Genomic DNA, 25,000 nt, shown 5'->3' with positions numbered 1-25,000 from the left:
GAGCAACAGCGGAGGGAAACAGAAATGGCAGAACAGGGGGAGGAGGGAGGATGTTTAGGAAAGAATGCCGCCTTGAAATTGATGGCAAATAGGATAAATCGTACTATAAATCACTTAAAACAATCGGTTTAGAATTAACCTTAAGAATCTGGTATAAATAATGTATATTAAATCTCTTAAATCACTAAATAATTGCCTTAAATTTACAGAAGTACCAAATGAATTATTCAAGAATTTTAAGGCAACAGAAAAAAAATCACGGAATTATAATAAATAAATCACATAATAAGAAAAAAATCAATAAAGGCATTATTTTATATATTTCTAATACATGATATTAAAAATGCAGAAACATATTTCAAATAACTTATATATTACTGAACAAACCCCTTATAAATGTGTGATGTACATTTTCTTAATACCTAATAATATATATATTGTATACAGTCAATAGAACACAAAATGATTGAGAATTGTGAATTAGCTGAAAACTTAATAAGAAATAATAGTTTTAACAAAACTGAAAGTCCAGAAACCACCTAGAAATCCCCTAAAAACATCTGTAATTAATCTGTTATGAAGCATCCAGAATCAGAATTTATTGAGGTAAAATATACAAGGAAAAAGTTTCAAATGAGAATTTAGATAATATGGTAAAAAACAGGAGTAAATCAAATAAGATTTTCAAAAAATGCAGACATATTTTACCACTAAATTACAGCTAAAATTAATTAAGAAAAAAATATCATAGAAAAAAATACCCAAAATAAAATTATCTCCTTCTTCTCCTTTCGGCTTTTCCCTTCAGGGGTCGCCACCGCAAATCAACCTTCTCCTTCTAACCCTATTCTCTGTATCCTCCTCTCTCAGACCAACTGCCTTCATATCCTCTCTCACTACGTCCATAAATCTTCTCCTTGGTCTTCCTCGAGACCACCTTTCTGGCAGTTCCAATTCCAGCATCCATCTACCAATATGTTCTCTATTCCTCCTTTGTACATGATCGAACCATCTCAGTCTGGCCTCTCTGACCTTCTCTCAAAAACATCAAACGTGCCATTCCTCTGATAGACTTATTCCTGATCCTATCCATCCTGGTCACTCCCAAAGAGAACCTTAGTATCTTCATCTCTGCGACCTCTACCTCTGCCTCCTGTCTTTTCGTCATTGTAACTGTTTCTAGGCCATACAGCATCGCTGGTCTTACCACTGTCTTGAACACCTTTCCTTTCATTCTGGCTGATAGTCTTCTATCGCATAGTACTCCAGACACTTTTCTCCACCCATTCCAACCTGCTTGAACCCGTCTCTTCACCTCTTTTCCACACTCTCTGCTGATCTAGACTGTGGACCCCAAGTACCTGAAATCCTCCAGCTGCTTGATCTCCACTCCCTGTAGCCTCAACGTTCCACCCGAGTTCCTCTCATTCACACACATATATTCTGTCTTGCTGCAACTAACCTTCATTCTTCTCCTTTCCAGCGCATACCTCGACCTCTCTAGATTTTCTTCAACCTGTTCTTTGCTCTCACTACAGATCACAACGTCATCTGCAAACATCATGGTCCATGGAGATTCTTGTATTATCTCATCTGTCAGCCTGTCCATCACCATTGCAAACAAGAAGGGGCTCAGAGCTGATCCCTGATGCAGTCCTGCCTCCACCTTGAACTTCTCTGTTACCCCTACATCACACCGCACTACCATCTCACAGCAAGCATACGTGTCCTGCACCAGTCTTACATACAAGTCTGCCAGTCCCTACTTCCTCATACAATACCAGAGTTCCTCTCGGCACCCTGGCATATGCTTTTTGAGGTCTACAAAAACACATTACAGCTCCCTCTGGCGTTCTCTGTACTGCATCTGTAGTACTCTTTCTAGGTATGAAGCCATACTGCTGTTCACAAATGCTGACCTCTGTTCAGTCTAGTTTCCACTACTCTTTCCCATAACTTCATTGTATGGCTCATTGACTTTATCCCTCTATAGTTGATGCAACTCTGCACATCCTCCCTATTGATCATACTCTTCCTCCTTACTGTTCAACCAAGCATACAAGTCGTCATACCCCCTTTGTTTTGTCTTGGATACCTCTATCTTTACCTTACATTGTATCTCCCTGTACTCCTGTCTGTTCTCTTCAGTCCCCTCTGTGTCCCACTTCTTCTTTGCTAACCTCTTTCTCTGTATGTATTCCTGCACATCCTTATTCCACCACTATGTCTCCTTATCTACTTTCCTTCCAGATGATACACCAAGTACTCTCCTACCTTTCTCCCTGATAACATTGCTGTAGTTGTCCAATCATTTGGAAGCTCCCCCTGACCACCTCGAGCCCTTCTCAGCCGCTCCCCAAAAACCATACGACACTTCTCCCTTTTTTGGCTTCCACTGCTTTGTCCTCTGGTCTGCCTTTGTCCTCTTGATCTTCCTTGTCATCAGAATCATCCTACAGACCACCATCCTATGCTGTCTACTTTGCAGTCACGGCTCTCTTTCAGATTACCACGTCTACACAAGATGTAGTCTACCTGCATGCTCCTACCTTTGCTCTTGTATGTTACCCTATGTTAAAGTCTTTTCTGGAGAATAATGTTCACTACAGCAAAGTGTACCACCATCTGTCCCTCTGCGTTCCTATCCTGTATACCAAATCTGCTCATCACTTCTTCATTTCCCCCATTGCCTGCACCAACCTGTCCATTGAAGTCTTTACCAATTACCACTCTCATATTTGGGGATATTCTGCATCATTTCATATAATTCACTCCGAACTTTTCCTTCTCTTCAAACTCACATCCTACCTGCGGGGCATAGGCACAACACTGAGCATCACACCTTCAATTTCCAGTTTCAGACTCAAAAGTCTATCTGACATTCTTTTCACCTCTAGAATGTTCCTAACAAACTCCTCCTTCAAGATAACGCCTACTCCATTGCTCTTCCTGTCACTACCACGATAGAACAACATAAAGCCTGATTCTAAGCTTCTAGCCTTACTACCGTTCCACCTGGTCTGCTGGACACACAGTATATCCACCTTCCTTCTCTGCATCATATCGACCAACTCTCTACCTTTCCTGTCATAGTACCGATTGTTAAAATTCCTACTCTGAGTCCCAGACTCTTGCCTTTCCTCTTCTCTCTCTGCTTCCGAACACACCTTCTTCTTCTCCTTTTTTGACTGACGGTAGCCCAGTTTCACTTGATACCCTATAGGTCATCGATCTGGTATAAGATTATTAGGGTTGATTTGCATGTGTGATTTTGCATGTGTGAAGTTTTAAGCTGGATGCCCTTCCTGACGCAACCCTCTCCATCTATCCGGGCTTGGGGCTGGCTCAGGGAGACACCGACCTGTGGCTGCATTCCAAAATAAAATGATATAAAATAAAATAAAATTTATTTATTTTAGTTTAGTTTATATAAATGTATATTTATTTTATTTAAAGTTTATATAAATATATATATGTTTATATACATTATATAAAATGTATTTTTTTCATATTATTTTATATAATTTGGGGAAATGTGGGGGGCTGCAGGCTCCATTCATAGGTCTTGGGGGAATAGAGTCTTAACATTGAGGGAGGAATACAGGGGACAAAGGGGGAGAGAGAGAGGGTGGAAAGACACAGAGAGAGGGAGGAGGAATATAGTCTGTATAAAAAAGGTGGATGGTGAGAGGGAAGGAGGGGGGAAACAGAAGGAGACGAGAGACAGGAGAGATCAACAGGTAAAGATAGAGGGGGTAAGAAAGAGTGAGAGAGGTGGAGGGAGAGACAGCCAGAATAGAGTTTTAACAGGGAAAGATGGAGGGAGAGTTAGGGGGAGATAGGCAGAGAAACTGAGAGGGAGAAGAGGGGGAAAAATATTGTTTTAATGGAAAAGATTGGTGAACAGAGAAAGAGAGGGAGGGAGGAGCGGAAGAGAGATAGAGAGAGGGAGAGATGGAGGAGAGAATTGCTGAAAGAAAAAAGAAAGAACACATTTGTCAAGTTCAGACAACTTCTCTCCTCATTTCCTTCTGTACTCTCTCTATCTCTTTCTCTCTCCTCTGCCTCTTTTTTTTTCTCTCCATCACTTGATCTCTCGTATGTGTTTTGTGAGTGTGTGTTTTTGTTTTATGTGTTTATGCATGTCTACGTATGTGTGCATGCAAGTGCATCACTTCTAGTAAATAATTTTGATAATGCGAAACATTTCTCTGGTATATCATCATAGATTGTCTGCTATTCTGTTTTGTTCTCTCAGTTGCATCACTTGATGCTTGGTGAGCTTCTTAATTTTCTTTTCTGGATGAAATGTTTTTTTTTTTTGTTTTCTCTTCTTCCTGCACATCAAATGGAGACAACAATGTGGTTTTGATCAATTCATATCATTAGCACTTTCAGAGGCACCTGTAATATGAAAGACCCCTCAACCGACCAGCCATACACTGGCTGGTTGTCGTGGCGACCAGCCTGCATGACCACTGATGGCCTGCTGGCAAGAAAATGCTGAAAATATTTTACAAATTGTTGAAGAATTCAGTCTGAAAATTGGTGATAAATTTTACAACCAAAGCAACATTCCTGTGCCATCTGTTTGTTGCCTGGGCAGTTGCTATGGCTACCAGCATCTGGGGCTATGGAGTTGTCTGCCTGTTGTAGCATCTTGAGACAGACAACTTTAGGGTGACCTGTGATGTCACACACACACACACACACACACACACACACACACACACACACACACACACACACACACACACACACAAACCAGGGCTTTATCGTACTTCCTGTTTCTTGGCGTGTCCCGCAATCCTTCAGCCCCCCCCCCATAACAGGAAATTAAAGGAGCGTGTGGCAGCGCCCCGAGCGCTTTCCCTTTTTTCCTTTTTTTTTTTGATTTGTGTGAGTCCCTATCACTAAAGAAAATCAGTGTGGACCAACCTTTTTGGGGGGAGAAGTGTGGTGTGTGTTTGCGTGCCTGTGTGTGTGCGTGTGCGTGTGTGTGTCAGGGGCCAGCTGATAGTAGAGAAGCAGCTTGTTCATCGCACAACAGCCAGATTCTCCAAACAAGTGACACTGTAATTGTTGCCTGGTGGCGGCGGCAATGAGAGGGAAGGAGACGGGAGAAGGAGCGAGGAGGAGGTGGGGGAAGAGATGGGGCAGATGGGGAGGATGACAGGTTACACTCAGTGAAATAAAGACAACCAAACTGGTGGATATGTTGTTTTGACTTTATACGTCCCCAAGCCTCTTGGGAGCACAATCCTGCCACTAGCTGTCAGGGGGCTTCCAGCACAACTAGAAATTAGATCACTTTATTAGGGGGTTATTATATTATTACTATTATTATTATTAGGTCATACTGATTTTATTTACAAACTCAAGGAGGGACATTTGACCATTGACTTGCATGTGCACAGGAAAACCCTTTTCCTCATGTCTTGAGTCTGGAATGTTGGAAAGTGGTGTCCCGCAGAGCTCCATACTGGGGCCACTTTAACTAACTTCTTCTGAGATTTGATGGCGGGACTGATTTGATGGTTTGATGGTTAATTGATGGTTAACTGATGGTTACTGCCAACAAATCCTTGAACTGATGTCAAGGTTTTTAAAAATAAATTAACTATTTTGAGCAATTATGTCTACTTTTCACGGAGCAATTATTATTATGTTATATTGTATTATAAAAATGAGGGAAATAAACAAAACAACTATTACTGCTGCGACTTTTGTCATTTCATAGAGTATTTCATATTTTTGTTTTTCCAAAAATGCATCAGGATCAGTCACATCGACTCTAGAGATATTTCATCATGGAATGTGTAAAATAGAAGGAACACAGAGTTTCCTTTCAAGATGGACAACAAAGAAGAACTTCTCGTTCTTGACTCATCTATTCTCACTTTCAAGCAACTGCGATTTTGGAAAAAAAAAAACTTTCAGAAAAATCGATAGAAAAATAAAATATCATTTTAGGCAATTTGACAAATTCTCTGCAGCACAGCGGTTACGTTTCCTGCGTCGTTTTTCAGTTTAGATGCCAAAACAAAATAAGGGGCCCATGAAAAAAAAAACCCTTCTGCACTTATTCTTTCAGTAATAAAAGAAACATCAACAGTCAATGCTCAATAGAAACAAAAACATGAAGTATGTATATCTATGTCTACATGTATTTTGATTTGATGTCTTAATTTTTTTGGTGCTCCTTAATAATTTTCTTTCCGTTTAGCTAAATGAACTTGACCTGATTTCCGGTTGAGCATTTGTCGCTCTCAGTGTTAGCATTTTGTCCTCGCCTCCCCCCGTTTGCAAAACGTTCTGTCATTTTTCTCTGGAGAGCCCCCCCCTCACCTCTCTGCCCCCCCTGCCTCACCCCTTTGCCCCCTCCCCTGTCTGCTTTCCCCTCTTATTATTTCAGCCAGTATTTAGCGAGCAGCATTCAGACAAGGTCACGGAGCAATTTGTGTATTTGTGTGTGTGCGTTTGTGTGTGTGTGTGTATGTGTGTGTGTGTGTGTGTGTGTGTGTGTGTGCGCGTGCGCGTGCGTGTGTGCGCGTGTTTGTGTGTCTGCCTCGACTCATCCAGGCACTCAGCCAAGAGGGAACGTCTTGATCCTGCACTTAGGGCATTGTGTGTGTGTGTGTGTGTGTGTGTGTGTGTGTGTGTGTGTGTGTGTGTGTGTGTGTGTCTGTGTGTGTGTCTGTGTGTCTCTGTCTGTGATGGATGTGCATTTGTTTGCACTTACAGAAAGCAGTATAATATCTGCTCTAATGGCTGACAGAGGTAGAAGTACAGTGATATTCCAGTAGAGAGCCGGAAGGCTTAGAGAGAGAGAGTGTGTGTGTATGTGTGTGTATGTGTGTGTGTGTGTGTGTGCGTGCGTGTGCGTGTGTGTGTATGTGTGTGTATGTGGGGGGGGGGGATTTAGGTAATATCTTACAGATTTTTAGGTCCTGCAGAGAATCACCCTGTGTCCTGCTGAATTTTCAATAATTCTTTGACTGATTTTTTATTAACAGCTGATATTTTGTTACATTTCATGTTGTTTATCAGGAATCAATTCTGGTGATTTTTGCAGATTTCTTGCTGATATCCTGTCAAGTTAATTTTGCAGCTGATCCAGTTTCATGTCCTCTTGCCCGTGTTCTCCTTGAACAAAAAAATATTCACCAGGTTCACTGAAGACTGTAGGTTGTATGTAGGTGTGAATGAAATGGCTAACGGTTAAATGTCTCAATTTGTGACTCTGTAACAGCTGGGATTGCCTCCCTGTGACTAGAGTTAGTGGTGTTTAGAAGGAATGAATGATTGAAAAGAGATGTACAAAGAAACTTCCATGTTTATCATTGACAAATGACTCATCCACGTTTTCAGGAAATGTTCGTTTGAATTTTTTTGATTTTTCATTCTGTCACAACCGTTTCAACATGATAAAACTCAGTGTATCATCTTCAGCAACCATAGGCTGAAGTTTTCCTCACTCCCACCAACTTTGCTGGCCTCTCTCAGCCACAGCTACCTCCTTCCCATTCGCCCGCCTCTTCTGCAGTGGCAGCTCGCCTTTAATTTGACTCGAACATTTTTGCTTTAATGCATTTTTTAAAATAAAGTCGGCGTTAATTTCCAAAACTGCGGCTTATCAATGTTTCTCTCGTTGCAAAGCAGCCCATAAATATTAATGTCAATCGGCCACGCTTCCTCGGCGTGCCGCTGCATTGCCGCCTGCTGCACGTCGCGTGCGTGTTTGTGTGTATGTATGTGTGTGTATGTGAGTGTGTGTGTGTGTGTGTGTGTGTGTGTGTGTGTGTGTGTGTGTGTGTGTGTGTGTGTGTGTGTGTGTGTGTGTGTGTTAGGCTCTATGTGAGTTTGTATGTGTTCATCATTATTGTTTGTATGCAGGCGATCTACAGTTTGAATTTGTGTTTGTGCATTTATTTCTGTCTGAGTGCTTGAGTGTGTGTGTGTGTGTGTTCATGTGTGTGTATGAGAGAGAGTGAGAGAGAGCGTGTGTGTGTATGCGTCTGTGTGTGTGTGCGTAGTATAAAGAAGAAGAATGAGAAAGGGAAGCAAATGCCCCCACAGTAATTCTTTTCAGGAATAATTGACCTGCATGCAGTAAATGGTTTATTTTCTGCCAGACACTTACTGGCACTGACACACACACACACACACACACACACACACACACACACACACACACACACAGTCTAGCAGTGTTAAAAAAAGGGTAGAAAACCCTATTCAGATGTAATCGCCCTGTTAAGTATCGTCAGTTATACAGTCAAATATATTTAAACCTCAACCTTACTTGCTCGAGTTTATGTGCTAAAGTGGCTTGTGCCCCCTAGTTACTGCTCTTTGAACTTTAGCTAAGATATTGACACAATTCTATGTTGATACTGATAGATAAAGTCCATGTGTATCCCAAAAAAGATAACATGCATGATGTCCCACAGGGTCCTGTTCTGGGTCCCCCTTTCATTGGCTATCAAATCATGTCTGATATGATTGTCAGGGTTGTAACTTTCATTTATTTAATCACGGATGTATTCAAACTGGCTCCCATTAGCACAGAAATCTTTATTTTCAGGAGCACAGAAAATTTGAAGTAAAACTTACAAAATATATTTCTTTCACGAAACTATGGGAGGATAACAACTCCTCATCAGGCAGAATGTATGAAGTATGAAGTATGTTGTTGACTTACTGCATAAAGTCCTCATATCGAGATAGTTCTCAGAGGTAATATACTTGTCAGCACGCTGGCCCTGTAAGGTCTCATCAGTGTCCATTAACACATTCACAGTAATAATATAATATCATAAAGCTATCCATCCATCCATCCATCTTCTGTCGCGTATTCTGCACTCAGGGTTGCGGGGGTTGCTGGAGCCTATCCCAGCTGTCATTGGACGAGAGGCAGGATACACCCTGGACTGGACGCCGGTCAATCGAAGGGCCACATACAACAACCATTCAGTCACTCACTCACTCATTCGGGGCCATTTTTCCCAGTATTTTCCCAATTAACCTGCTGCATGTTTTTGGACTGTGGGAGGAAACCGGAGAACCTGGAGGAAACCCATGCAGTCACAGGGAGAACATGCAAAGGTCCAGTTGTCGAAATTGAACCAGGGTCCTTCATGCTGAAGGGCTAACCAAGACGCTGGACACACACACACACACACACACACACACACACACACACACACACCAGCTGTCTCTGAGCTGTCGAGACATGAAGCTTCAGTGAAACCATCCATATGAATTAGGCCTATGTTTATACTGTACATACCTACTGTGTGTGTGTATGTGTGTGTGTGTGTGTGTGTGTGTGTGTGTGTGTGTGTGTGTGTGTGTGTGTGTGTGTATTATATATGCATACGATGGAGCCACAATCTGAGAAAACATTTTGACAGAGAGGAGCTTTTCATTTATTTATTCAGTTATTTAAAAGAAAATTGTGACATTATCCAAAATAAAATGTATGTTTTTCACATCACAATTTTGACATATGTAACATGAAATTTAATGCATCTGAAGGAAGGAATTTGAATCTTGGCAGGTTCCTTGGAATTTAAAATTTGTAATTAGTTTTATGAAAAAGGATGCAAATAAGAGGTCATCATCCATTAAATTAATTTGAATTAACCATATACTGTGTATATATATATATATATATATATATAAAAACATACATATAGACATACATAAACTATGTACTATATTTCTCTAACGTCCTCATAATATTTTGAAGAAGTCTTTGTGTTATTAAAAAAGGAATTTACAGTGACAAAATTCAAATTCAGTGTCAATTATGGAGCATTCTGTGATTTATTTATAGTGTGTTTTACAGACAATGTGATGGTTTCTGTGACAGATTGTTATATTCTTATATATATTCTCATATCAAGAATAGAAAAAAATCTTAATTTAAAATGCAAAATATTGGGACTTAATTCCCTAAAAATGTGTCTTCTTTTCCATCTAAAGATTTTATTTTTTTTATTTAAAAAAATCTTTATTCATGTAAAATCCCACCTTCCTTAACACTTGCCTTTGTCTTTATTTCAACCTTTAGTCTTAAAGTATTTTGCTTTGGTCTTATGAAATTCAACATTTTCATATCAAATTCTAAATTCATGCTACATCACAACTTTTTTTATCTCATTCCTTAACTGTATGAATGTGTTTTTATACCTGTAATATTCTATAATTATTTTTATCACTTTATTACCACTTTATTCACATAACATCACTCCTTTTTTAATCACTCGCCTAACTCTTTGAATTTATTCCTGTGATATTTTCACTTTCTCCATCTAATATTGGCACATTATTATATAGTGCAATTCCAACTTTACTCATATTTTCTCCTTTATTCTCCACTCTTGTAATTTTTCTCATTCAATTCTGAAATTCTGCCAATGTTTCACTGATTTATTTGAATATTCTACCTCAATTCAGATAATATTCAAACTTTAACCCTCTTTGTGACTTATTGGTTTTGTAATGATTGACTCTTTCTTGTTGACTTTATTTTTGAGTTTTTTTTTTATTGTCCCATACTTTTAATATCTCTTAATTGCCATAATTTTTCAGTTGGTTTGTCAATAGTAAAATGTGTACGTATGAATACATATATATTCAATATTAATCCCTCATCCATCTTCAGAAGTAAATGACCTTGACAGTCATGGGTTTGAGGGCTCCACGCTGTTATTTTTTCTTCCTCCTCCTCCTCCTTCCTTCCTCGGTGCGACTGTATTAGTCCTTTATATGTAATGAAATTCGCACGTATACTAAAGGCGTGATTAGCATATATATTGTATTGACACAGTGGCAATATGTTCCCCGTGTTCCCTCCGTCTTTATCTTCGCCTCCTCGCCCTCTTTATTTCTTCCTCCTCCCGTGTTTGAAGTTCGGCCCACGTGCTCGCTGTAATTTTTATCTGCGCGACATGCAGCCGCCACATTACTGCCATTATTTACAGTAAGCGGGAGGAAGGACGAAAGGAAGGGAGGAAAGGAGGAAGGAAGAAGGAAAAAGAGGAGGAGGGAAAGAAGCCCAGCTTTTTTTCATTTCCCCCTCCTACCCCTCACCCTCCTCTTCTCCACTCGTGGTTATTAATGTTGTTTACCGGACGCAGGAGGATGGCTCTGTTGGAGTAGATCATAGAAGGAGGTCAAAGGTCATCCTGGGAAATCTTCTATTCTCCATTATGGGGAGAGGGGCAGGGCTTCAGTGTGGAAAGTAAAAGCTGATGTCATCTTGCAGATTCCAATGTCAAGTAAAAATATTGTAATTGTCACATCCATTCTTCCTTTTCTTATATAAAGACTAAATTCTGTTGACATAAAAATGTAGCTTTCTTTACAAAAATCCTTGTCAAAGTTTAGTTGTGGCAACTGGACTTGAATTTCGTTCCTTGAAAATGTTTCGCTACTCCTCCGAGAAGCTTCTTCAGTTCATTCACAATATAAATGATTTCTAAATTAGTTGATAAATGTTAATGAACTCCTATCAATGTATTGAAATATTGCTCTAAAAATAAAACAAATAAAAACAATGCGTATGTTATATAGTTCAAGAAAGTAAGCTAAAAAGTAATTAATTTAAAAAAGCGCTCGATAAATATCCTTGTTTAATGTCCTTAATTTGTTAATAATCACAAGGAAACGAGCACCAGAAAAAGTTGAAAGTAGCAGAAAAAAATCTATCAAAAAATTCAATTAAAACTGATGGAAAATATGAGAAAAAATTAAGGGTAGAACAAGCTGTTTGGGAAAACATCCCCACCTGCTGTATGTGAAATTAAAAGAAACTCTAAACACCTTTTTTTTTGGTGTCTTTGAAGGGATTGTGAGTCCGAGGAAAAATGTCAATCATCTTGTTACTGAAACAATGAGCTACATTACATAAGAAACAGGAAGTAGAAGAAAGAGGGAAGGAGGCCAGTGGCACACACACACACACACACAGACACACACACACGCACACAGGGAGACAATTCAGCAAACACACACACAAACAGGGACACACACAAAGACAAATGCATAAAGACACGGGGACACACACAGACACAGAGGGGCCACATACATTAAGACACACACACAAAAGTCGAGACACAGACACAGATATAGACAGACATAGAAACACAAAGAAGGAGACACACACATTTAGGAGCGCAGAATGTAACACACACACACACACAGATAGAGGTAGAGACACAGACAGACAGACACACACACACACACACAGAGGGAGACGGACACACAGGAACATGGAGCGCGAGACACAGTCAGACACATGCACACTGGAACACACAGACAATCAAGGACACACACACAGGTAGAGAAACAGACACACATGCAGACAGACACACACAGAAATGGAGTGAAACACACATACAAGGGGAAGACACACATACAAGGGAAAGACACAACAAACCCCACTCAACCACACACACACACACACACACACACAAATACACACAAACGTACACAAAAAGAGACAAACACACAGGAGGAATGACATAGGCTAACACAGACACACAGGTATTATGACACACCTAGCACACACACGCACACACACACACAAACACATTTTGAGACACATTTTCAACACACATAGATATATAATGAGACATTCACATATATTCTGAACACACACACACACACACACACACACACACACACACACACACACACACACACAAACACACGGTCACACAGTCTCACACACACACATACATACATACTGAGGCCGTGTAAAGTTTCCCTGGTTACCAGATGCCATTTTATTGACTATCTGTTGCCAGGGAGGTGAAAAGAACTAAGGGGGCGAGAGGAGGTGAGACTGGATTAGGAAGTAAGAAAAGTGGTGAGAGCATGATTAGGAAGAAGGAAAGAAGGTGAGAGGGTGATTAGGAAATTGTACAGAGAAGGTACAGAGATCCATTGTTTTATCAATTCCCAATGGGTGATTGGCTGATTCAGCTGATTGGCTGGTTCAGCTGGACATTGTTGGAGTGTTGATATTTGGTTTGTTAAAGGTTTTGTTTTCCTGACAATGACAGGATTGGCTGTCTGTTTCCAACAGTTGTCCAGCGTTACATCAACGTTAATTGGCGCAGAGTATGGGAAATGAGGTCATACTGAAGGAATATCTCCAAAAAACACAAACAACAAATTAATAATTGATGAAAAAAAATTAAATATAAATTTCAAATTTAGTCAATTTTATTTTAAATGTCAGATAAATAAGTGATTGAACACTTTTAGTCCCGCATTTCAAATCTGACAATGCTGTCTTGTCCTCACGAATTTCTCTTCCATCTCCATTCGCTCCTCCTTTGTCTCCTCCCTCCTCTCCCTCCTCTTTCCCCGCTTTCTCCTCCCAACTCTCCTCGCTGCAAATCAGATATGACAGGAAATATTGTCCTTGTAATGGAGACTCAGGACACTTGGGTTGCACGTCTTTGTAGTTAGACACACACACACACACACACACATACACACACACACACACAAGCTCACGCTTACCCTCACAGTGATCCCCCCACCTGATGGTTATCTTGAGCCTTCTCCGGCTCTAAGCGCCTCCTTCTGTTAATTGAAGCTGTTAAAAAAAATCTACGTAACTGCATTTTTTCATTATTCAATAATTATGTAACATCTCTAAATTGGGCTTAGTCCCTCTCATAAAATCCGCTGAACGGGGCGTTATAATGATTAATCTTGAATCTTAAATCTTGAATTCTGCCGCCAACATACACACACACACACATACACTCAGGCACAATTTTTTGTGGAACTTGTGAATTTTTACCTGTCAGTTTTTTTGGTTGTTTGATTTTTTTTGCCATTTTAATCATGTTTTTTTCTTTGATTTTTTGGATTTTTCACAGCCAATTTTTCAAAATACATCAACTGCTTTAATTATTTGCTTTCATGCTTATGTTTATTTTTGTTTTAATTATAATCTAATTTTTACAAATTTAATTTTTCCATAACGATGAAGGGAGCTACTTTGTCTGAAGCCACATACACACACACACACACACACACAGATAGAGCTGATTCGGTGACCAATCGCTGACTTATCTGTTTCCCACTCGGCTCAAACCTTCTTTTTCTGTTCTGTACATTTTCTTCATGCATGTGAAAAAAGTTGCAGATGCAAATAAAGTTTTTCAGACATTGCATGTCTGTGCGTGCTTGTGAGTGCATGCACACGGAATGAGGGGGCGGGGCAGGGGAATGAAAGTGTCTCTCCTTTCCCTCCTTATCCTCTCTGTTTCCACACCAACACACTGTGAATGTCAAAGATCTGCAGCACTGCCTCTTGGCCTGTCAGTCACCTGGTTGTGCGTGAGCTTGCCCTTGCGTGTGTTTATGTGTGTGTGTGATGGCCAGAGGATCTGTGTGAACAGTGATGTGTGACAGACGGAGGGAAGGCAGGAGGGGGGGCTCGAACTGACCCGGCTGGATTTACCGGATCAAACTCTGTCTTCTCTTTTCTTTCTTGACTTTTCTTCATGTCGTGTAGACATTTGGGAAACCCACTGGGATCGTGATGCGTGTTTGTGCGTGTGTGCGTGTGTGCGTGTGTGTGTGTGTGTGTGTGTGTGTGTGTGTGTAAGGGGGGGTTCCATCTTGTCTATCAGGAGGCAGTATGCACTGTCCGATGAATAGAGTGGTACTCAAAGTAGACTTTTGTTTAGAAGCTCTCTTGCTTCTAATAGATAGATATTTGGACATGTTGCATATTATTCTGATTTAATACAGTAACATAATGTATATTTTGACAGTTGGACGACTAGAAGTAGGTTCAACGAAAATTTTTTGAAGGGGTTGTTTCCTGATGTCATGTTGCGGAGGATGAGGGGAAAAAGTTAAAGCACGTGTTTTCTGAAGGGAATTCTGAATAGGTGGTGCGTCACAGCATTGCTGCTCCAGCTGCTTGGAGGCAATTGAATTGCAATTATAGATAAAACTAACAAATTCTATCATAATATTCAAAAACAAGGCCCGAGTACCAATGTTGTGTTGGCTTTATTCTCATTTTTGTGCTGTATTGCCATGCGATGAAGAAAACAAAACTTTAAAAATCCCTATGGAGTTTGGTGTTGACGTGGCTCACAGATTTGAGTGGACTGATTGTAAATATAAAAATGTACATGCAAATTAGAACAAATCCAAAGTAATTACATCACTGTGCTGATAAAAAAAAAAAAAAAAAATTAATTATTTTTTAAATTGATAAAAATTTATACTTATCATGGTGATGACAAGGGTTTAAAATACAGGTGCTTGCAACGAGAAGTATCCTCGTCCGATTCCCAGAGGTATGTGGGCTTTGCATGTTCTTCCCTTGTCTGCGTGTGTTTCCTCCAGGTTTTCCAGTTCCCTGCCTAACAAACAGTCCAAAAACATGCTGAATTTGCTTTAAATTGCCCAGATGTGATTGAGGGAGTGACTGGTTCCTTATCTCTATGGCTATCGGTCCAGTGTGAACTTTACCTCTCGCCCAATGACCGCCTGGATAGGCTCCAGCCCCTCACCGACCCTGAGCGCAGAATAAACGGTACAAATAATGATTGAATCATCCATCAGTCATAAATCAAACAGAAAATGATGATGAAAAGTTGCTTCCAAATAACATCAAAATTAGAAGAAGAAATGCCTTTATTGTCAAATGCAGTAATACATAAAGCACAACATCAGTATTTAACCCAGCATGGATGCACCATGAGTAGAAAGGAGCTAAGGAACAGCGCCAGGGGAGCAGTTAAGGGTTCGGTGTCTTGCTGAACAACACTTGGAGAAGCTAGGAGGAACCTCACTACAAATGTTTGGTTCTGAGGACAACTGCTCTAATCATCTGAGCCACGCTCCCTACAACATCAAACCTGTATAATTGACTGAAAAATAGTTTTTTTTTTTTTGTTTTTTTTTTTGTGATGTTTCATATTCATGTGAAATAACCAAAAAGCCTCTGCAGGAGCAGAGGGGGTCAACCAGCGATGCTCGCTCGCTCACCCGAAAGTCTGTTCTCATCATGTAGTTACAGTTTAGCCCCACCCTCGAGACATCTAGAGAAAATCCTTGGTGTGCAGGTGGACTCCTGTTCCAAATTTTTTCGAAGTGTAGTCCGCATCTATGTATCCATCTGTCTATCTGTGCATCGATGATCCTTAATCAAATAATTAATATTTCGTGACAGGATTTAAAAGTATCGGTGCATCCTTGGCCAATCATGTAGAACCAGAGCTTTATGTCCAAACACACCACATCAAATTCTTCAATATCTCAAGTGCTATAGATAAACATTTTATTTCCCGTTGGCAATATATTATGATTCTTTCTCTGTTTAAACATCGACTGAGACGAACTTCAAAATAAAAGCCTGTTCAGTCGGCAGGCAAGTTGTTTTCCTGTTTGATTCAACGGTGCGAGATTGAGTGTGGATGAAGCCCCTGCTGCCTTTAACACACCTGCAGCCTTTTGATTAGTACGTGTGTGTGCGTGTGTGTGGTTGTGTGTGTGTGTTTGCGTACGTGCGTGTGTGTGTGTGTCAGCGGGGATTCAGGCCAATCGTGTCTCGAGCTGCTGGAAACTCTCGCACTCTCTCTTGTTTACGGAGCCGTGCTGCGAGAAGTCTGGCGATACTGACGAGAGAAAAACCACATTCTCTTGTCTTGCTTCACCTCATGCCTGCTGCCTTTCTTCTTCTTCTTCTTCTTCTTTCACTTCTGGTGATGATGCTCTGCAATGGTTGGAAGTTTGTTACTTGTTCTTATTACAATAGCAAAAAAAAAAAAGGGATTATTTTATTGGTAAGATATTTTCAAACAAATTATCAGGTAAGTGTTTGTTTTTTGGTGATCTTGGATAATGATTTGATATTTCTTAACTGTATGAGGGGATGTGACTCAAGTTATTTTTTTTAAGATCATTTTATTATTTTTTTTGACGCACACACACACACACATACACACAAACACACATAAACACACACACACAGGAGTTATTTAATATACCATACTTAGATATTTTGAAGCAGCTCAAGCAGAATTTATAAAAATGTCCCATATCAGTTTAAGGTATTTTTTTTCAAAAATTTTCCCGATTATTCAGATAATAATTTTTTTTTCACTTCCTATATCCCTCTGGACCAGTGGTGGGTTGATCCAACTGCAGTGCCCCCCTGTGTTTTTGAGCCACAATTTCACACCCTTGTTATTATTTGGTTTCATCCTGCTAAAACCCATATTCTTAACGTGCAGCTGAAGCGCAGTAGTAGTGGTTGGCTCCATCCTCCTCCTCCTCCTTCCCCACACTGAATGTCAGAATAACCTTTTGCCCGGACATGAGGAGCGCTTGATTTGTCTCATCAGGCAGGCGACATGTGGCTTGCTGACATCAAACGTCGGGTGAATTCTGTAATTCCTCGCACATAAAGAGGTGGCAGGCGAAAAACGGCGCCACTAATGGCGTCAGACATGGAGGCGGAAACAGCCTGGTCTTGGATCCGCCTTCGGCCCGTATAAACCATCTTCATCTTGACACCTCTCCTCTTCACGCAACAGCTTATACCCTTGGAATCGTTTCCATCTGATGTTTCTCGAAACATGAGGTGAAACCTCTAGGAGGTTCAAAAGAAAAAGGATCAGTAACAAACAAACAAACAACAAACAAAAACAAATGACAATCAGTAGCTTCACTGAAACAAACCAACCATGATTAAAAATAAAACAACTAAAAAAATCTAAATAACACAAAAATAAAGTTTAATCTCCAAAGAAAATGTGTAAAATTAAGCAAATCAGCCTCTTAAATTTGAGAAGCAGTAAATAAATGACCTGAAAAAATTAAAATAGGTTTAAAAAATGTTTTTAAAATAACAAACAATTAGCACACAAACCGTGCCAAAAATAGAAAAACTGCAGTATTTATATTTTTATATATATATATGTATCATGGTTCTGCTCATGGTTATGCTTATGGTCATGGTTCATCCATGATGGCTTAATTACAGAGAATGAATTTCCCCATGGGGATTAATAAAGGATAAATTAATAAAATCATATAAAACCTTTGAATGATGCGTTTCTTGCAATCATTTTTTTTTGCCTGATTTAAAGTATCAACAACCTGTTTTATTCCAAACAAACTTGGAATAAAAAGGTCATGAAGGTCAGGAACAAAAACTGGATTCAGTATTTGAGCCTCCACAGCCATGAAAGGCTGCTGTTCACAAGCTTTAAAACACATACCGCCTGTGTGTGTGTGTGTGTTTGTGTGTGTTTGTGTGTGTGTGTGTGTATGTGTTTAATTCAGGCGCGCATTGTATAAGGGGACAGAAAACACTGATAGAAATGTGAGGGGACCCAGTGTGTGTCACCTGAGTATGTGTTGGTGCGTCTTCACGCTTCTGCGCACAGATTTATTGCGCTCCCGTGTGTGTGCGTGTTTGCGTAAGTTCGTGTGTGTGCATCTCAGTGTGTATGCGTGTGGTGCAGAGAGAGAGATAGAGAGAGGGAGCGAGAGAGAGTGTAAACGTGAGGAATCTGCAGTAAATCAGCTTTGCCTTAAGAGGTGATTAATAAAGATGTCATCTTTTTGTGTGTGTGTTTGTATGTGTGCGTGTCAGTGTGAACTCTTTAATACAAAAAATAAATAAATGAAAAAGGGTGCCATGGTGACGACAGATAGAGTCGTGTCAAACGGGCGGGAAAATGCACTCTGCTGATTTACTATCAAGCTGACAGGAAGTGGAAAGGGTTGTTAACAAAATAAAAGCCTCAGATCCTCCTGTATTATATTTTCCCTTTTTCCTCCCAATCAGAGGATTGATGATTTCCTGCTAACACCGAGAACAAAAATCTTCTGTTGTTGGATGAGATCTGAATCTGTTTGCAGGAAGTGGCTGTTAGAAGAAATAGAGAGAGCTTCGTCACACTTAGCGACGACTCTTAGCATCGCTGGCGGCGGCGATGGTTTCATCTATTTGAAGTGACAGAACGGTCAAGGTGGCGAGCGGCACCTTTATTTGCTGTTTGTTGGCTGATTCGGTTGGAGGAAGCTCTGTTGTATCAGAGTTTGTAGACGCCAAATGTTTGTAATTATAAATCCAGGAAATAGAGACTCAGGTTAGTTTCAATGGTTAGGTTTAGGGTGACTTTTTTTGCTTCAAACTAGGTTTCAGTTCATGTTATTTTGTTTTGGTTCACGTTAGTCTGAGTTCAGTTTTGCTTAATTTGGCTTTAGTTTGAGTTTAATTTGCGTTTGGTTTGGTTTCATTCAGGTCTCAATAAGTAGGCTACTGTTTTTAACCTTACTCTGGTTTTATTTCACCTCTATTTAGTTCAGTTTTGATTTTGGTTTGGCTTCACTGGGTTTAGATTTGTGTCACTATGGCTGTGGTTTTGATGACTTTAGTTTGTTTTGAGTCTGATTCTGGCATTTTTACTTTACTTAGTCTGATTACATTTCAAGGGCGTCACGCTGGTGCAGTGATTAGAGCTTCGGCCCTCACAGTGCGAAGGACTCTGCTTCCATTCTGAAAAGGGGAACTTTTCTGTGTGGAGTTTCCATGTTCCATGGGAAAAAAATTGCCCAGAGTGAGTGAATGATTGTTTGTTATTATATGTGGTGATAGACTGGCGACACAGTCCAGAGTGTACCCGCCTCTCGCCTGATCACAGCTGGGATAGGCTACAGCATCCCCTACGAGCCTGAGTGCAGGATAAGCGGCAGGTGATGAATGGATGATTACATTTTCAACTGCATTTAAAGATGGATTTGGCCTACAGTTTAGGTTTGCTTTAGCCCAGTTTAGTCTTTATTTCTTTTGGTTGAAATCAAGTCTTTATCGAATCAGGTTTTGTCTGTTTTTTTTTTCTATTTCTGTTTTTTTTTAGATTTATTTAGCTTTAATTGGGTCAGGTTTACGCTCGGTTTTATTGTAAGTTATTTATTGTTTGGCTTTAATTCGGGTTGGGTTAGCCCTCACTTTCTCTTCTTGTTGTAGTTTGTGTTTAATTTGGTTCTCTCGAGCCTTGCTTTGTTTTTTTAAACCTGGTATAGTTTTAATGTGGGCAATATACAGTTGTTTTGTCTTGGGATTCAGTTTAATTTCAGTCAGTCTCCGTCAGCAGCGGCTCCTGACGTCGACTGCCACTTTAATCCTCTAGAGAAATTAAATATTAGCCTTTGTTTGACTTCGGCGCCGTCACTTACTTCCCGGCGGCAGGACAAACCACGGCGGCTGATCCTTTGTGTCAGCAGACGGATCTCACGTCCATCACGTCCTCAAACACGCCATCACCGCCGGATTAAAAGAAATTAATGTGAGTCGACCGGCGGAGGTTTGATGAAGAATCCCGGCCTGATATCTGTAATTTCTGACAGGAGAGCCTTAAACTGCTTCATTATTGGGTTTAGCTATGAAATCATTCAGACGTCCGTTGAATCCTTCCGAGATTTCGTACGTCAACACTTTGTCATCCAAATCACAAATGTTCGCAAACCTCGCAACGTGAAGAGGGACACTAAAACATGTCGTAAAGATCCGGAAGCCTCGTGCGAGGAAAACCCCATCTGACCCAACCTGTGAGACAACCATTATGTTCCCTGCTCTTCCTCAGGTCGCTGGATACGATCATGAACGTCCTCCACTCCAGAACACATTTAAACATTTGGTCATTTTTGTTTATTTTCAAGCTCACCCCAAATTTTCCTCCATTTTCCAAAATGATCCTTGCTTTGCAAAATGGCCGCGGCCTATTCCCTGCGATGTACTTGACAATGTTGTCATTCTGAAAACGCGCTTTCTGGCGGCATCCTCGCATGTTCTCGCTCTAGAACCGCTCAACTATGTCGGCCGGGCTTTTCAACAATGTGCTCACGGTAGAAGAGAAGCCTCAGCGTTCGCCCCCGTCCCCGCAGCAGAGGACCACGCCTACCATCAGCTTACGCACAGAGCGGACGAGAAGAACATTTGCCTCTGAGATGCTGTTGTTTCTGAAGTGGGAGGGGGGGTTTATGTTTCTGATTCTAAACCTCCCGGAGCTTTACTGCTGCGCTGGAGCAAGACGGGCAGCTAAACCTGGACCAAACATCTGGGCCGGCTGAGGACACCTTGCGTGTGTGTGTGTGTGTTTGTAATATTTGACCCTGGTAGTGTTTGAACATCCTCCTAACAAACAGAGGGGTTAGTGCTCGTAAATAAGGGACCAGCTGTCTGTGTTGCTGTGTGTTGTCGTTGTGTGTGTGTGTGTGTGTGTGTGTGCGCGCTGGTGTACGTGCGTTTTTGTGTGTACGTTCACTCGCTAAACTGACACATTTTCAATCACATGGTTTATTCCTGGGAAATTGTTGAAAAGAGGGAAAAGGGCAGATCTTTGCGGCTATGCGGGGCCCGAATGGGACAAGCCAGGATTAGTTTTTCACATTTTTTTTTTGTGTGGATTGTGTGTGTGCCTGTGTGTGTGTGTGTGTGCATGTGTGTGTGTCCTCAGACAATGCCCTAGTAGCCAATTTGTAATATATAGTCAGCCTTGAAAAATGGCCCAGATCTCTCCTTCGCTGTCTGCAATTTAGCTGTGCGGCGCCCAGCAATAGCATTGTACTGCCTCCCACCGCTGCCATTTGCCCTGATGGAGTTCATGTGTGTGCATGTGGGTGTGTGTGTGTGTGTGTGTGTGTTCCTGTATGTGGTGCCTGGATGTTTACGTGTGTGTGTCAGTTTGGGTAGGTGAGCACAACTGTTTGCTTACTTGCTTATGTGCATCTTGGTGTGCATTTACCCATGAGTCTATGTTTTGAGCGTGTGTGCGCGCGTGCACGCACAAGTAACCATGTTTACACTTGACTCATTGAATTTCTGCGCGTGTACGATTATATAAGTGTGTGTAGCTGCACAGCGGGTGTGTGCTCGCAATTGTACTGTTTATTTAGCTGAGTTTGTGTGTATGTGAACACCTGAAGGCATCAATCTGGGATAAATAGAAAGGAGGAATGGAGAAAGGAAGGATGTTAGGAGTAAAAGAGTTAAACAAGGAAAGTGTGGGAATAAAAAGGCTTAAAAAAAAGTACCAGACAAGAAAAGAGGCTTAAAGTAGGAAAGGGAAAAAAAAGAAGGTTAAAAATTGGGGTTGAGGGACTTTAGGTGGAAACCTTGGAGGGAAGATAATAAAGAAAATGAAAAAGATGGTAGGAAAAGAAAGGAAGGATCATACCGTACGCTGGATGGATGGAGAGAGTAAGATATAAATGTAGAAAGGTGTAAAATGACCTAAATGATGGAGGGAGCAGGAACACAGATCAAGAATAAAATCACAGACAGAGTGACTTGTGTGAGTGGAGACACTTGTGTGAGTGTGAGTTGCGCGTGTGTGTTTGTGGCCCCCTCTCAGCTCCCAGGACTGGAAGACATCATGACATCATAGCATCACTGATGTCACTGGATGTCAGTGGATTTAGAAAAAAAAATGAAGAGTTAGGTTAGGGTTTTACAATACTTCAAACAAATATTTTGAAGGTATTTTTCAGACAAATACTGCAGTTCTGATTATCAGTGATTGCCACTCGCTGTCAATAAATTTTTTTATGAATGATTTTAGGAGAGTTGTATTTTTAAGCTCTGAATGTTTTTTTTTTTGCTTCTTTTATTTTTATTTGTCATTTTTGGGGACATTTTTTATGTCTTCTTGCTAGTTTGTAACTGTTATCTCATCTCTTGTGAGGCTGATCCTAAGGGATTTGATCCAGATTACTTGGTAATCGTGAATTTTATGCAATTTCTTCTTGATTATTTAAAAGTTTAAATGTTTTTTCTGACGTTATTTTGTTTTTTTTTCAATTACTTTGACAGACAGGAGAACAAATTTATGGCACGAAAAACAAAAAAGAAAGCAACAAGCCCTTCAGCAGGGTCATGTAATCACATAAGTACATGAGCGTGGGTTAGCCTGCGTCCCCCTTCCACCGGCTTCCCCTCCATCTTTTATTCGTCTTTTCTGCTTGTTCCTGCATCGGAAAGAGATAAAAAAAAACAAAAAAACGAATACAATCTCTGCACTCACATCTCATGCTTTAATTTGAAATGCCTGACTCTCCCGCTCCGATTCTCTTTACAACAGAAATAAGTTACCCCCCCTTCTCTCCCCCTCCTGACAAGAACAATAGCGGCCCACTCGCCTCATGGATCGTGTTTTACAATCATCCGCGTCCACAAAAGCAAGACCGACAATGTCAGTGGTTTTTACGGCACGACACAGTGCAGCTAATGTTCTCCTCGCAAGCCGGCATCGCTTCACTGCCTCCCCCCACCGCTGCTCCCCCCGCCGCCATATGAAAAATCCATACCGGCATGGATTTTGACAGGCCGTCTGTTGGAGGGAGTGTAAGATTCAAAATAATCCACTGCTTGGCCACACGCCCCCTTTTTTTTTTTTTTTTTTTTTTTTTTCAAATTTGACTGTCATTTTTTTTCTCCTGGCATGTTTGGATTGTGAGGAAAAATACAACCAAGTCGTATTGATTTTTTTTTTTTTTTTTCCTTTTTATTTTGAAGAGCGCTTGGTTCCCTGACAGGCTGAGGGAATTCAGTTATTTTAATTAGTTAAATGTGAGGTTTCTTTCAGGAAATCTTTCTTTCTTACCCAGGATTAGAATCTATTTTGAAATTCGGTTCTGGACGCATGTTGGTCAGCAGGAGCAGTTTGACCTTTATCAGATTAGTTGAAGTTATTTTCAAAGACTACTCTTTATTTGGAAAAGAGGCATTTTCTATTGTGATGAGCCATTACTGTGTAATTAATGCATCATCAATCAATATCATGTATCCATCCATAATAGTTGACATGAATCACAAATATCTGATTTTTAAGTTTGGACTTGTGGATGTGACTCTACCTACGCGTCTCTATTGGTCGGCCTTGATGTGTTGACCTCAGTCAGATTGCCTTGATGGGTTGCAGCCTACACATGTTTGAACTTGAACGGTTAGCTTAAAATACTTAAAATAAGGGTCTGAAACAAACAGATCCGTTCCTCTTCATGCCCCATGTGAAACATTGGTAGCTTTTGTGAGATTAGTGCGCTGTCTGATTATTTATTTTGGATAGAAGGACTGGTTTGGGGTTTCGGACATCGTACACTTTGGAAAGATGCCCAACTGTGTTTCACCGAAAACCAAAGGAACATTTTCTATTTCCCTTTTGCTTCTTATTGAAAATAAATGTTGATTTTCCTGACGTTAAAATATCAACAAGAAAGGTTTTCAATGAAGAAAACACAATTTAAGAAAACAATATTTACATTTTAGTTCGAAATCGTTCCTGACAAGCCCGTCGATCATGCCGGGTATGCGATTCAGGAACTTATCTTTAAATCGTAGATGATCCTATGGATCGAAAACAAACAAGATAAAGTATGGGACGTGACATAGGACCTGTTTCTCATTAAAAGTCTATTAGATAAACGTGAAATAGATTTTAAATACATATATATATATATAAAAAAATCAAGTCGTATTCAAAATGATTCTCCCAACAAAACCCATAAATGTCAAATGATGCCTGATTGTTGGTTTCCTGATGTTTGGATTTCTCTTCCACCTTCAGCTGTTTTTTTTTTTTGTCCTCTTGCTGACGTCCCCCCCCCATCGCCCCAGCTACTTCACCTCCTCCCCGTCTCTTCCTCCTCCTCCTCCTCCTGCTGGCTGTGTTTAAAGTCCCTCTCCACGTTTTTTATTTTGTTTTCTGTTCCACAGTGACCCCTACTGGGAGCGGCCAGCTAATTCGGGCAGCTGCTCCGCCGCCCGGCCCAAGACGCTTCACCTGGCCGGCCAGCAGCATACCTCGTCGCCATGGTAACGTCTGTGTAGCAGTAGCAGTCGTTGTTTTAGCAGTGTGTGTCTGTTTTTGTGTGCTCTTCAGCATGAGAAGCTCCTTTGCTATCGCATTCTGTCATTTGGACGTTTTGTCTGGAA

The 25,000-nt window shown here is 40.6% G+C and overlaps 1 protein-coding gene across 1 annotated transcript in view; it reads left to right on the top strand.

Moving 5' to 3' along the window:
- npas3 (neuronal PAS domain protein 3) overlaps positions 1–25,000 on the top strand; it is a 223,304-nt gene that overhangs the window by 41,384 nt on the left and 156,920 nt on the right. Inside the window, exon 2 of the mRNA XM_086151849.1 lies at positions 24,782–24,880. Coding sequence (XP_086007975.1) covers positions 24,782–24,880 — 99 coding nt within the window. The remainder of the gene's footprint in view (positions 1–24,781; positions 24,881–25,000) is intronic.

The sequence above is a fragment of the Fistularia commersonii genome, chromosome 1 (genome assembly GCF_037954325.1).
Source record: "Fistularia commersonii isolate RoL2024-O1a breed Wild chromosome 1, RoL_Fcom_v1.0, whole genome shotgun sequence".
NCBI classification, from domain to species: Eukaryota; Metazoa; Chordata; class Actinopteri; order Syngnathiformes; family Fistulariidae; genus Fistularia; species Fistularia commersonii.
This window is presented reverse-complemented; position numbering and strand designations above follow the sequence as displayed.